The 13,444-nt window shown below is 54.6% G+C and overlaps 6 protein-coding genes across 6 annotated transcripts; 5 read left to right on the forward strand and 1 right to left on the reverse strand.

Annotated features, from left to right (window-relative positions):
* Positions 1–2,288: 2,288 nt before the first annotated feature.
* Positions 2,289–4,405, forward strand: CLAFUR5_00605 (pH-response transcription factor; the record flags this gene model as incomplete). The annotated part of the gene is made up of 3 exons (XM_047899753.1): positions 2,289–2,483; positions 2,576–2,873; positions 2,925–4,405. 3 exons carry the CDS (start codon positions 2,289–2,291, stop codon positions 4,403–4,405), a joined length of 1,974 nt encoding a protein of 657 aa, XP_047756423.1.
* Positions 4,406–5,370: 965 nt separating this feature from the next.
* Positions 5,371–6,273, forward strand: CLAFUR5_00606 (Superoxide dismutase [Mn]; the record flags this gene model as incomplete). Its single annotated transcript, XM_047899754.1, has 3 exons — positions 5,371–5,474; positions 5,546–5,834; positions 5,908–6,273. 3 exons carry the CDS (start codon positions 5,371–5,373, stop codon positions 6,271–6,273), a joined length of 759 nt encoding a protein of 252 aa, XP_047756424.1.
* Positions 6,274–6,383: 110 nt separating this feature from the next.
* On the reverse strand, positions 6,384–7,055 carry CLAFUR5_00607 (Alpha-ketoglutarate-dependent dioxygenase alkB 6; the record flags this gene model as incomplete). Its single annotated transcript, XM_047899755.1, has 1 exon — positions 6,384–7,055. The coding sequence occupies one exon, from the start codon at positions 7,053–7,055 to the stop codon at positions 6,384–6,386; it is 672 nt and encodes a 223-aa protein (XP_047756425.1).
* Positions 7,056–7,382: 327 nt separating this feature from the next.
* On the forward strand, positions 7,383–7,800 carry CLAFUR5_00608 (Peptidyl-prolyl cis-trans isomerase PIN4; the record flags this gene model as incomplete). Its single annotated transcript, XM_047899756.1, has 2 exons — positions 7,383–7,596; positions 7,649–7,800. The coding sequence occupies 2 exons, from the start codon at positions 7,383–7,385 to the stop codon at positions 7,798–7,800; spliced, it is 366 nt and encodes a 121-aa protein (XP_047756420.1).
* A 1,620-nt stretch (positions 7,801–9,420) lies between these two features.
* CLAFUR5_00609 (uncharacterized protein) lies at positions 9,421–9,966 on the forward strand (the record flags this gene model as incomplete). The annotated part of the gene is made up of 2 exons (XM_047899757.1): positions 9,421–9,690; positions 9,757–9,966. 2 exons carry the CDS (start codon positions 9,421–9,423, stop codon positions 9,964–9,966), a joined length of 480 nt encoding a protein of 159 aa, XP_047756421.1.
* A 1,456-nt stretch (positions 9,967–11,422) lies between these two features.
* CLAFUR5_00610 (uncharacterized protein) lies at positions 11,423–13,156 on the forward strand (the record flags this gene model as incomplete). Its single annotated transcript, XM_047899758.1, has 5 exons — positions 11,423–11,768; positions 11,816–12,141; positions 12,191–12,284; positions 12,337–12,557; positions 12,602–13,156. 5 exons carry the CDS (start codon positions 11,423–11,425, stop codon positions 13,154–13,156), a joined length of 1,542 nt encoding a protein of 513 aa, XP_047755217.1.
* Between the last annotated feature and the right edge of the window lie 288 nt (positions 13,157–13,444).

Genomic DNA, 13,444 nt, shown 5'->3' on the forward strand with positions numbered 1-13,444 from the left:
TGCAGCTGAGCGAGGGGAGCTTCCAACCTTGAGCTGGCTCGCGATGTCGCCCTTATCGAGTTGCGCAAAGAATATCAGCTACGCAAAACTATTGGCAGTCGCATGTTCGTTCCATGCGCCATTACTATCAACATGCTGGCCGGCTGCGGCTCTGCCCCTCTTGAAAGTAATCCGTCAAGTGCTCTTCTCAGGACATCAGGTTCTGAGCGCAGTGGTGCTCGGGTCGCTTGATGCTTGATCGGGCTCGATGTCTAGATAAGTATGCAGCGTCCTCCACGCAGGCTTATGGCATGATGTGCAGCACCGACGCGAGATGCAAGCATGAGAGATGTGTGCCAGCTATGCGAACTGCAATCTGCTCCTTCGTTAGCCATACAGTCTGACAACAGAACGTGGGTAAATATGGCCCTCGAGCCTCTGTTAAGCTGATGCCATTGCATAGGACTTTTGTGACGGTATTATTATGCTGCAGAATCAAGCAGGCGTGATCGCGAGCAAAGGCGATCGCAGGAGATGTGCCAATGTAAAGACCCCGTGACAGTTCTCCGTCAGACCCAATGGTCACCTTCGCGAAAGTGTCAATACCCCTCTCCGCCCGTCAATGTTGCAAGTTTCGAAAAAGAGAGAGCCAAGAAGACATCTGCCAAGAGCAGATGGATGCACTTCAAATTCTGGATTCCACGGACTGCTTCCATCTGCTGAAATCATCAGGCTCTCTTGACTAATGCAGTGATCTGGAGGCGTGTCGGCCTCGAGATAGCCATATGCCTACCGCCTTCGAGATTCATCGCAGTATTCGTTTCCCAAGGGGACTGGACAGCACGCCACTTATCATCTCCAGGACTGGGCCATCTCTGGAGGACGGCGAATGTGCTACTGATTGGGAGGTTCGCGCTTGCCCATACCTCGAGACACGATCTGGGCGTTCGGTCTGGCAACATTACGGGCCACAAAGCACACGGTCTAGCGCTGCCGTCTGATAGCTTCCAGCATTTCGAGCTGCTCTTGACAACGAGGCATGTCCTGCTCAATGACATCGCCGCGGCGATCTGATAACGAATCGAGACTCTAAAACGCCATACCATCCGCGGACGCAGAATCGTCACCCCTATAGACGAACCACGTGGACGGTCAGCTCAAGGCACAGCAAACAGAAACGCTTTCAAGCCGTGCAGCGTGCCGAGCACGATTGTGGCGCGAGATGACGCGCGTTCGACCCTGGCGGAGACGACGAGCGAGAGAAATGGGGAGGGATACTGCTGCGCGTTCTTGGCTTTCTGAGGTAGCGGAAACGCCTAGAGTCCAAGAAATCCGAAGCTGATGAAGTGCGCTCCGCCCGCCCAGCAGCCGTGGCGTTCTGGGCGAGCTCCCCTCATTTCCGCGCTACTTGGCGAAACGCAGGCCCTGCCATCCCGGATTGCCCGACTGTTGATGAGGCCAGCGGCTGCCCACGGAAGGCCAGAGACAGAGCTGAATGTACGGAGTGATGGCGACTCGCCGATGACCTGAGTCGATGCGATGGCGCGCGTAAGGGCAGAGGTGCCATTTCTGCACGTTGCTGTTGTCGTCGACGTTCGAGTGGTACACTGGTACGAAGGCGAAGGTCGGGACAGACTATGCCAAGACGCTTTCGGAGCATCCATGCCCCGCACTAAATAATGGCCGGAACTGCAGTCTACACGAAGGTCGAGGCGCGAGAAGGGCTGCTGATAAGTTACTTGCAACGCCTCGCGTGCTGATAGCATATTGTAGAGCGGCGCTGACGCAAGTTTGGGCCTTGGAGCGTGAAGAAGGGTGAGTCGTCAAAGGTGAACATCACGTGGCTGGCAGCCGGAAAGCGAGCAGCCAAGTGTCGGGAAACTATGCCAGAAATAAACGCCAAGCGCCAAGCGCGCTGAGAGCCAAGGAAGTCGCGGTAGTGCTGCTGCTTGGGTTTCCGCTGCCCTTTTTCCCAAGCTGCTGACGTTCAACCGGGCGAGTCGTATAAACTTAGGGTCGCTCAGGCCCCGCAGACAGCGCCCAGCCTTCGTCCCGTCCTTGACACCCTTTGCCTCTTGTCCCTCTCTCGACTCGGGCGACTTCTCTCTGCTGCTCCAGCCAGACCAGTTCTGCATCACACTCTGCTGCGATCGCAGTATACTCGGCAACCGGATCTGCCTCGACTCCGCGTGCAAGAAGTTTCTGTAAGCGTTGCATTTGCTATCACAATCGCGACTAAACATCTCTAACGCGAAGTTGAAGTCCTGCCAAGAACATCACTCGCCAAGCATCGCCATCTCCATCTCCATATGATCATGGACGGCACCACACCTCAGACGGTCGCGCAAGCAGTGCAGCAGGCCACGCAACAAGCCCAACAGGCCGCTGCGCAGCCTTCGCCGCCCGTCCAGGCACCAGCAACTACGCAAAGCTCGACCATCGACAACCTGACCTGCCAGTGGCAGGGCTGCGGCGAGCGATGCGACAGCGCTGAAGCACTCTATGTAAGTCCATCACGCGATGAAGGCGAGATGATGACACTCGTCACATCATGTCGCGCATCACACGCGAGCGCAGCCACTAATACGCTCACCAGGACCACGTTTGCGAGCGTCATGTCGGCCGCAAGAGCACAAACAACCTCAATCTTACCTGCCAATGGGGCGCATGCAGAACCACCACCGTGAAGCGCGACCACATCACGTCGCATATTCGTGTCCACGTACCACTCAAGCCTCATAAGTGCGACTTCTGTGGTAAGGCCTTCAAGCGTCCGCAGGATCTGAAGAAGCACGTCAAGACCCATGCCGACGACAGCGTGCTTATGAACTCGCCCCAACATGGCAACGGTCGCGCGGCTGGCGCTGGCGGCATGGGCGGTGCCAACGGAAAGCGTAAGTGTCGCTGCGAGCAACTCGGTGTCGTCGCAAACTGACTCGTTCCAGCATCCTCATACTACCCAGGTGGCCACGACTCGATGAACAGCAACCCATATCCATCTTACCAGCCCAGCATACCCAACGGCGCAAATAGTGGTTATCAGGCTGCTGCCGGCAACCAGTATGCCGGCTACGGATCCGTCTCCTACCCAAACAGCTCCGCCATCGCTGACATCCAAAGCATGGACACTCGCAGACGCGCAATCGAGGCCCTGAACGACTTCCTTGGCGACATCAAGCGTCGTGCCATTGACCCACACAACTACTACGACGTTGGTCACAGACTTGGTCAGGGTAACTCCCTGCCTCTGCCCGTGGGTGGTGGATACAATACAGGATACCAGAGCAGTGGCGGATACAGCGGTGGTGGCGCAGGCTTCAACACTGCCAGTCTTCTTGAATCTTTCAACAGCGCCGGCATGGGTGGTGGAGGCCACGGTGGTGTCGCATCCCAGGGCTACTCTCTGCCACTTCCCAACGCGCGAACGAAGAATGACCTCCAGGACATCGATCGCTTCCTCGAGCAACTGCAAGCGACCGTCTACGAGACCAGCAAGGTCTACGAGAACGGCAACGCTGCGGCCGCTGCTGGCATTCAGCAGCCAGGTGTGCACAGTCACTTTGCTGGTGACTTCAGCATGGGCGGCAACCATAGCCAATACCGCTCCTCGAACAGCCCTCCCAACTTCCAACACCACCTTAGCAGCGGTGGCATGGGCAGCGTCAGCGGCTCGAGCATGGGTGGCGTCACCTCGTCTGCGTCCGCGCTGGACACACCTGCTCTCACTCCGGCTTCCGTCTCTTCCTACACAAGCTCAGGTCACTCTCCCATGAGTAGTCACTCTGGCCGCGCATCATTCGGGAGCGTGAGCGGTAACATGTACCCAAGTCTGCCTGCGGTCACTGGAATGTCTGATCTTGGCTCCGGCTACCCTACCACGACATCAGCCCCTGCATCTGGCCTTGCTTCCGGTTTCGAGGGTCTCGATGGTCGCCGCTACAGTGGCGGCAGATTACAGCGACAAGCGCCACAGAGTCAGTCTGAGGACACCGAGATGGCTGATGCGGATGACGGCAGCCGCACACCAAAGGCTGCTTCGCCTGCTGATGCGAAACGTCCAAAGAGTAAGGGCAACTCTAGCATCGACCCTGCGCTGCGCGGCGAAGACGAGAAGTCGCCCTCAGACTCTGCATCGACTCCTGCCGCCGCTTCCGAGGTTGAGGACAAGCGCCAAGAGGAGTGGGTCGAGAACATAAGGTTGATCGAGGCCCTTCGCAAATGGGTCAGCCAACGTCTCGAGAAGGGCGAGTTTGAGCAAGGCGACTCCGCTGCGGGAGCATCAGATCAACAGCCCGCTGAGACGACTGACATTGCGAGACTTGTTGCTGAAAAGATCTCGGCGGAAAACGCAAAGTCAGCCTCGCCGACTCCAGCTGCTGAGAGCAGGTCAGAGGACGTCAAGTACCCTAGTCTACCGACTGCCTAGGGTGCAAGGTCATGTGAATTGTAACCCGGCGTTTTCTGGAGTTGTCGGCTACGGCATGTGAGCTCTACGCTCTGGCCAGTGGATGGATAGGTTCATGACAGCTCTCATGCGACTGTGTTGACATATGGTTTATGGCGTCTGATATCGGTGGAGTGATTGCTGCAGTGACTTAGAAAGATGATGCTTAGAATGCAGATTCCAGTCATTTCAACCTTACACTCCTGGCAGTACCACGCTGACGCGGCCTGAGCTACTTCTTGCCGCGGCTATCTCTACGTATTGTCTTGTAAAGGTCCCAACAAATACTGCCTACAGTAGAGGCTCTGCGTGCTGTTTCTAAGGAACTTTGCATAAGTTGGCAGAGTGTGTCGTCTTGATGAGATGACCAGACAAGGCTTTCCGCTACAGGGAACTTTGCGGACGGTCGGACCTGAACTGCCGCGATCCTTGCTGACAACACGTGTATCGTACGCAACTGGCCCGAATGCCCTTGGGGCACATGGTAGCTATAGTCCTGTCGCGCGACATTACCTACGATTCTACCACCGCTATAGAGAGTATACTCACGATAACTCCTGCCAGAGATTGATTGACAAGCGCGTGTTGCGTGTCCTCGCTCGGCAACGTTGATCCTTCACAGGCAATCCCAGGAGCCACGACCGTACTTCTGGGCATCAAGTGAGCGCTCGAACAACTCAAGCTCAGTCGTCGAAGGCTTGCATCGCGTCCGAAGCTCGATTGTAACATTAGGAACTCGACCAAGAGCCAGGACAGCGACTGGCCGCCGTCACGACATTTCGTGTGCTTTCTAGGTGCTCGCATCCACACCCGCTCAGTGTACTGTGCTGGCCTATCAGGAAAAGCACGAACCTGGAGAGTTGAAAGCTCACTGGCAGCTTGCTAAGCAAGCATAGAAAACTGCCTCATATCAGCTCATCAAGGTGCCCCAACCCCACCTCACCACGATGCAGCTCTTCAACTACTCCATTCCTCTTCTGGGTTTCTGGCAACAGGCAGGAGACTGGATGTCCAATACCGCACAGTCAAGACTTGATTCCATCCAACAAAGGTAAGTTCAACGGCCCAAGGTTAAGTCAGTAGCACGTGGAGAGCCATGTGCTGATGGAAACATCCTTGCAGTTTGGGTGCTGGTCCAAACACGCAGAACAATACCATGGCGTACTCTTTGCCCCAGCTGGGATACAGCTATGACGCCCTCGAGCCACACTTTGACAAGGAGACCATGGAGATTCACCACTCCAAGCACCATCAGACTTACGTCAACAACCTGAACAGCCTCCTCAAGGAGCACAGCCAGCTCAACACGCTCAACGTAGACGACCTGGTGACGAAGCTCGATCAGGTTCCACAGGACAAGCAGAAGGGCGTTCGCAACAACGCCGGTGGTCACTCTAACCACAGCTTCTTCGTGAGTGGACTGACAGGTGCCAGGCACCTTTGCACGTCTCTGATGTACGCTGACCTTGTACCTTTGCGTTTAGTGGCAGAACCTCAAGCTAGGCACCTCATTGGACGGTGACCTCGAGACAGCAATCAAGAAGGATTTTGGAAGTGTTGAAGACTTCAAGGCGAACTTCGAGAAAGCAGCCACCACTGTATTTGGATCGGGCTGGGCTTGGCTTGTCAGCCAAAACGGTACATTGAAGATTGTGACCACCGCCAACCAGGACAGCCCATTAATGGGAGAGAGCGTAGCTGGCGCAAAGGGCTTCCCGATTGTTGCCTTGGACGTCTGGGAGCACGCTTACTACCTCAAGTACCAGAACCGCCGTCCTGATTACATCAAGGCTTTTTGGAGCGTCGTGAATTGGGACTTTGCCAAGCAGCGCTTCTCGCAGGCCAAGTAAGCGAGTTATGATGGAGCCCACTCTCGTGGAGTATTCGGACATTGCTTTCCAGATACGAAAGATCTTAGGCTCTTTCGAATGGCACACGACGTGCAGCCACTGGCGATGAATCAACTCCGCCCCTTTCCAAGTAGCCTACTTCCGATCGACGAGACCTTCTTTACATCTCTGAATGTCAAGCTGATTCTCGTCGTTCGCTCGTTCCTCCCTCCGTTGGCAGCAATGGCCTCTCTATCCCCTAACAGATCCCAGTTTGCAATAGTGTCGTGGTGCAGCTCCTCATCGGTGAAGACCTCTCGAATGCCGTGCAAAGTGTCGGAGTACGCCTTGCCAGTCGTGACAAGGAGACTTCGAGGTTCCTGTACGATCCTCCACTTGCCTTGGCCATCCTTCTCTGTGACGTCCAAGACGACCGTCCCACCCAGGCTGACTGTGGCCACGATAGGGTGGTAGGCTGCCCCATCTTCATGCGGCATGATACCCTGTCCCGGCAGATACTCATTGACCAGGCAGTGGTTCACACCGTGTGGAGCACCTGCGAAGAGCCCTAAAGCTTTAAAGCGAGGTAGAATGGGTTCCGTCAGCCATGTTGGCAGTGCTGAAGCCAATAAGGTATTGTTGGCCGTAAGGGTTGTGGGAACAGCTTGCAGGCGGCGATGTGTGAGCGAGGTCCAACGATTTGACGGGATCTTCCCAAGTATGTATCGCTCTTCCTCCGGTGTGACGAAGTCTGGAATGTAGTACATGGTGTCCATGATGTCGGGTATCCTGTGGTCGTCCATGGCGGTGTTTGAGCCACAACTTCGCAGCTGATGATCATGAAGGTAGCTCGGGATCAAAGGCACAGACCATGTTCTTTCTGACAGATTTGTCTTTTATTATATGCCAAAGATAAAGAGAGTTGTGGTGAGAGTTGTGATGATTGTGATCTCGTGCAGCTTACTCACCGCCCCACTTTTCTTCTTCAAGCTGCAGGTGCGCTGCTCTCCCAGACCTCTCGCTAACACTCTCAGTTCACTTGGACCGGCATCCGCACATTGCACTACACAAAGCTGCGCCGGGATAATCTGAAGCAACCAAAGGCCCTGGTCCACCCCAGCCATAGGTAGATGGCGCCAAAAGGTAAAGACAAGGCCAAAGGCAAGGACGCTGGCGAAGACAAGGCCAAGAAAGGAAAGAAAGATGGCTATCAACAAATCAATACTCGCCACATCCTCTGCGCCAAGCACTCGAAGAAGGAAGAGGCTCTAGCGAAGCTCAACGAAGGCTTCAAATTCGATGATGTGGCTCGGGAATTCTCCGAGGACAAGGCCAGAGCTGGAGGTAAGTTGCGTTCAGCCGGAGCATAGGTTATGTCGACTGAGATGGGGATTAGGCGCGCTGGGATGGAAATTGAAGGATCAGCTTTTGAGCGAGTTCTGGGAGGCCGCGATAACGCTTCAACCATCGACAACAGCCAAGCCCAGTTGGACAGAGTGCAAGACTACAGAGGGCTATCACATCATTATGCTGGAAGGAGGAAAGTGACTCATGGTAAGATCAATCCACATGACAAAGCGTCAATACACAGAAGCCTCCGATGACTGAAGCGACTGCTTATGAGATGACCTGTTCAGACTGGCTTGTATGGTGCCTCACTTCCGAATTTACAGGCAAGCATAGCTGATGGTCAGCGTCTCGTTCGGCCTGCCGCAAAGTTTCTGAGTTCAGCGGTCCTGCCGTGAGGAATCGAGACTTCGCCTGAGCATTGACAAACTTATTGTACATGACTGTGCTGCGCCAATGCTTGACATTAGTCGTCCGACTACCTTGTCTCAAGGCCTCTGTAGACTCCTGCTGCCCGTATGGTCCTGGTCAACCGTGTAGTTCAGACAAAGCAAAAGCGTACGCTACAGCGGGTGGCATAGCGTCGACTCCAGATCGTGGAGGTAACGACGGATTCCGCCATCCCCAGCAGTATACACTGTCCCTCGTCTTGGATGCCGAAGGGACAGGGGAAAAGACAAAGACTCTCATATGCTGAAAAGCAGCGGAACGGGCAGCAATTGTGGTTAGTCCTTGAAGATGTTCAACGCCACGCGATCACGAGTTTGTCTTGTAGACCATCGAGAGCTTCAGAAGCAGGGTCTCGAAACGTCAATGTTTGCCACAGCGCCACAGACTACCACCATCCGATGCAACCACATCGCCACACTCGACACTGTGCATCGCGCGACGTTGATGCTGGCCTTGGACAAGAGGCACTGTGTCATCGCGCGCCGAACATGTCCATTCCTGGATTTGATTGTATCTTCAAAATCACTTCGTGGTGTTGTCTACCGCAGTGGATACTCTGTTGTGTCGTGGCAGTCAATAGGAAGTCAGCTCAATGTCACAGTCCGTTGCAAAGGAAACGGGCGATCCGTTCTTCAAGAGTCCCAACCAAGCCACGACGTCTTCTCTAGCGCGAACGTCACTACGTTGCTGAAGAAGCGCCCAGAACATGATGTGCATACTCTCGGGGCAGTTTGCCGACTCTAGGGCCAGCCATCCCGGTGGGCGCAGTCAGCGGCGCAGATTGTCTCGATTGTGAGGAGAACCTTGCGGGCATAGCTCGTGCTACACGAGCACGGGCAGAACATTCTTCGAGCAGTGTGCACGGTAGATGGCTGCTGGTAAGAACATGGCGGATAGTGCTGTGAGGGAGAGATGGAGATGAGGATGAGGATGGATATGGCAGCCGTTGCGTTGCGAGCATCGCTCTAGTGCATGGACCAACCTAGCGCGCGGCAAGGCGTGTTGAAACTCTCATTTTGTCAAGCGACAGAGCTTCGTCTGTGTCGTCCTGGGGCTGCAATGGTCTCAAGACCAGAACGGCCGCGGGCTGCTCTGTGCGACGTCGCAGAGCGTGGATGGTATCCAGGCTGATCTCTGACACGCAATCCCAATAAGAGCCACCGTAGTCGTATGCACCGTGGCGGCGATGCGTTGGAAGAACTGCAGCAGCACCAACACCAGTACAAACACAGGCACAGGCACAGGCACAGGCACAGGCACAGGCACAGGCACAGGCACAGGCACAGGCACACCTATCGACCACAGCTGCCGTCCAAGCAGCCCAGCATCTCGAGAGGGCTGATATGGCGCCGGCCGCCGCGAAAGTGACCGATGCCTTTGTCCTCCCATCGATCGCCTCCGCAAGCAGCACCGGCAGCAGCGTCGCCGCCCACGTCGGTCGCGGACAACCGACTGGGTTTGTCCGCACAAGATGTCGCCGTCCTCCGCCAGCACCAGCAGCTCGCGCACTCCCAGGCGCGGAGCTCGGCCGGGTCGCAGGCCAGCAGCCAGGGCAGGCTGTTGCTCGACCCGGGCAGTTTGCAACTGCTGTCGCGACACTTTGATCGCGTCATGCAAGCCATCTCGCAGCGTCTTGAACAGGTGGGGTCACCGCGGACGCCATTTCCCATTGCTACCCCTTGAGCACCTGCCTAACCATTCAAGTAGCTCAATCGCGCGACCGAAACCGCAACACAGGCACAGCACGACCGTTCCGGCAATGCCATCCAGATGGCCGACAACGAGATTGCACGCTTTCGAGCGATACTACAGCAGATCGACGAGCTAGAGACCGAGTTCGACAAGATCAAGCGCATTCGAGAAATTGTCCGTGGTTTCCGGGCTCGGGTGGAGCACCTGGAACGACGAATTGGATAGGACCATGGAGACAATCTGTAAGATGGAGCGACGTAATAACATATGGGTGGGTTATTGGGATTAATTGGCGTTTGGTGCTGGACAAAGATTGGGAAGCCTCACGGCACTATACCCGTTGCTTGCAGCTGTTTTGTTGTGCCATACAGCACCGAGTATACATTCGTTCATCGCTAAGCATGTGTCAGCAGCAGCTGAGCATGAATACGATGCTCTCTGCAACGACTGAGGTTAATGATTGTTTCAGGAAAGCAAGGAGTGCTAGCCGTTGGACGCACGAATCAGCACATCACCACGATCTTGCTTAAAGACTTCCTGCTCGAAACGGAGTCAATATCCATGCCATCCATGGGCAGCGCGCATGTTGCATACGCAGAACTTCACGCTCGCCTGGTATGGTGAGGCTCGTGGCGCAACTCTCTGGCTCTCTCGGGAAACTTGGACGTGACATAGTAAAAAATGACAGCATGTCGGGACGGTCTGGGGCCAGGATCACCACAGCCTACCGTAAGATGCATTTGCCGCCAGCTGGATGGATGGATATCATCTCGGTGAATTGATGAAGATGTGCAAGGGGCAGAGCTTGCTTACTTGTATGCATCGCGCAAGCTGGCTAGCAACTCTCACGGATACTCTTGTGGGGCCAAAGATGATCTAGATGTGGGCGAGGAAAGCTCTCGGTACTGCAACGATTTCAACTATAGTAGCAGCGTCGCGTTGGGCTCGCGAAGACCTTCTTGTGGTACTGGCAAGTTACAATAGTACTTGCGAATAGCGTCACGAATGGCTTCTGCTCACACCACCTAGATGCCCGTACGCTGATACTATGCTAGCCATGTCACTGCCATCCAGGCGTCAGTGAGCAGGATACTGTAGGCACCCACGCTCGGACTGGGACATTGGAGGACTACTTTCTCTCAAACCACCATAAGCGGATTGTTGCGGACGATGGCAGCCACCTGGCAAGCCATACATTGTCAGTCGGACCATCTCACCCCTGAGCCACGCCAGTGTGCACCTTCATTACATCACCGCATCATGCTGGAAAAGTTCACACTGAATGGCTCTAGGGTTTAGCTGAGCCCCACGTTGGCAGTTGCACAGCATGGTCATGGCGATGCGCAAGCGAGAAGTCCATGCCAAGGTCTTGATCAGTAGCCCTGTGCATATACACCCTTGCCCAAGCTGCTGGTTCGTGCGACATGTCACCGCAGATCCCCACCGCGCAGACCTTCGATGGCTGGAGGTAACCAGTGTACACGTGCACGTATGGCATCCTTGATGAGCTTTGCATGTCGTAGGGAGCCGTGGCAGCTCAGTCTGGATCGTCAAAAGCCATTCACATGCAACAGGGCAACGAGAGCGTACAGGACAGCTCACCTGGCGCTCAGCTTCGTGCAGCTAATAAGGACTCCAGCCAGCCGCATGTGATTCAGCTGGTTCAGCTTTCTGCTGTATCATGGCCGTAGCCCCGAGACCTTGCCGGATATATTGGCTTGTCGTTTTTCTGTTCCTGTTGCTTTCGACACGCTCGCTCGCTGAAGCTGATCTTCCATTTCTCAACCAGACAATGGCAGATGTTTCAAGGTCTGAACTAGCAAGCTACAAGAGAATTATCATTTGCTGTGACGGGACGTGGTTGGCCTCTGATCAGGGCGATAATTCGACACCTAGCAATGTCGCCAAACTCGCAAGAGCCATTGCACCGAATGGACGCGACGAGGAAGGAAGACTTGTCAAGCAGATTGTCTCGTATCATTCGGGTTTAGGAAGCGGAGATCTAGCAACCCAAAAGGCTCTCTATGGTGAGTGGATCTTGACGGTCAGTGAAGTTGTTAACAGTGACATTCAGGGGGCCTTGGATGGGGTTTAGATCATGATGTGACCGAGATCTACGATTTCATCGCCAACAACTTCGAGCCGAATGACGAGCTGTTCTTCTTTGGGTTCTCGCGCGGAGCTTTCACGGTACGGTCTGCTGCTGCCCTCGTGTCGAACGTTGGGATCTTGTCCGCGGTGGACATGACCAGTTTCACCCACATGTGGTCAGCCTGGAGAGCTCAAGACAACAAGATGCCATTTTGCGAGTCTGCTTGGTACCGAAGCAACAAAAACCAGCTGCATCTGAAGAATGTGCAGGTCAAGGTCGTTGGAGTGTGGGATACTGTTGGAGCGCTTGTACGTATTGCGTACAAATTTCTGAACATCGTCGCTGATTCGAGAGCAGAGTGTTCCGAGATGGCCCGTTGTGAGCTGGCTGCAAAAGTTCAACATTGTTCTGAACAGAAAATACGAGTTTCATGATACGAGTGTATCAAGCAGTAAGCAAGCCCACACACTGTTCGAAGTAGCACTGAAAATCCGTGACCGCAGATATCGACTATGCGTTCCAGACATTGGCACTGGATGAGAAGCGATTGACTTTCCCCCCGACGCTGTGGCATAAGGTCGATGGTGGTCCAGCTATAGCCTTGGAGCAGTGTTGGTTCCCTGGTGTGCATAGCAACATCGGGGGCCAGGCAGAGGAGCCTTTGGAGGACACTGACCGCGGCCAGATCGGAGCCAACACACTTGCCTGGATGGTCAGTATTAATGTAAGACCCAGCGTTGGAACCATGGCTGACCAGTCTTACGACAGATTGACAACCTTTCTGGCATGCTGACTTTCGAGGACGCCGCCATTCGGGCCATAGTCGATGAGCACACGAAGGCACTGAAGCAGAACCACATACCAGATGGCTGGGGCTGCGGTAAGATCGTCGACAACTTCAGTGGCTGGATTGGAAGATTCTTCTGGCTACTCGGCACATCTGTACGAACTCCTGGGGAGTACACCAGAGATGCTGGTACTGGTAAGCCGGGCGCGACAAACGAGTACATGCATCCAATGGTTCGTATACGTCGGGAACGCCTCAAAGGATGGACGCCACCGTCGCTCAATCGCTGGGACTACAAGCCAAAGGGTTCAGGCCAAGTGGTCCAATGGAGCAAGTCAGGGGCGGAGGACATACCAGAGTACAAGATGAAGGCCAAGAACATTACTATCGCTCTAGCCACAGCAGACGGCCAGCCTCGCTTCGACACCAGGGAGAGTCTAAGCAGATCGTTGTGCCCGAGTCGGATTCTGTCCGAGCTCGACGCGATGGTTGCCGCGAGGGAGAAGCCTTTGGTGGATGGACACGATGAGTTGTGACTACAACAGAGCGGTGATGAGCGATACCGAACCTGCCCATGACATTGTCATTTCGTTTGTCGTTAGAACATGGCATGTTCGACCCTCGCATTGTGGAACCAAAAAGCTCCGAAATCTTTTGCGTTATTAGGCCAAAAGCGTATCATCAAATTCACTACAGTATGTTAACCATCAGCTTTCGTCAATGCTTTCATGTTGGTTGTCGTGCGTCAGGAAGATTGCTCGGATTATGTCAGACGAGTCCTTGTTATAGCCGTAGAATAGAAGTTAGGTGCGCGTTACGCACGG

This window comes from Fulvia fulva, chromosome 1 (genome assembly GCF_020509005.1).
Source record: "Fulvia fulva chromosome 1, complete sequence".
Taxonomy (NCBI): Eukaryota; Fungi; Ascomycota; class Dothideomycetes; order Mycosphaerellales; family Mycosphaerellaceae; genus Fulvia; species Fulvia fulva.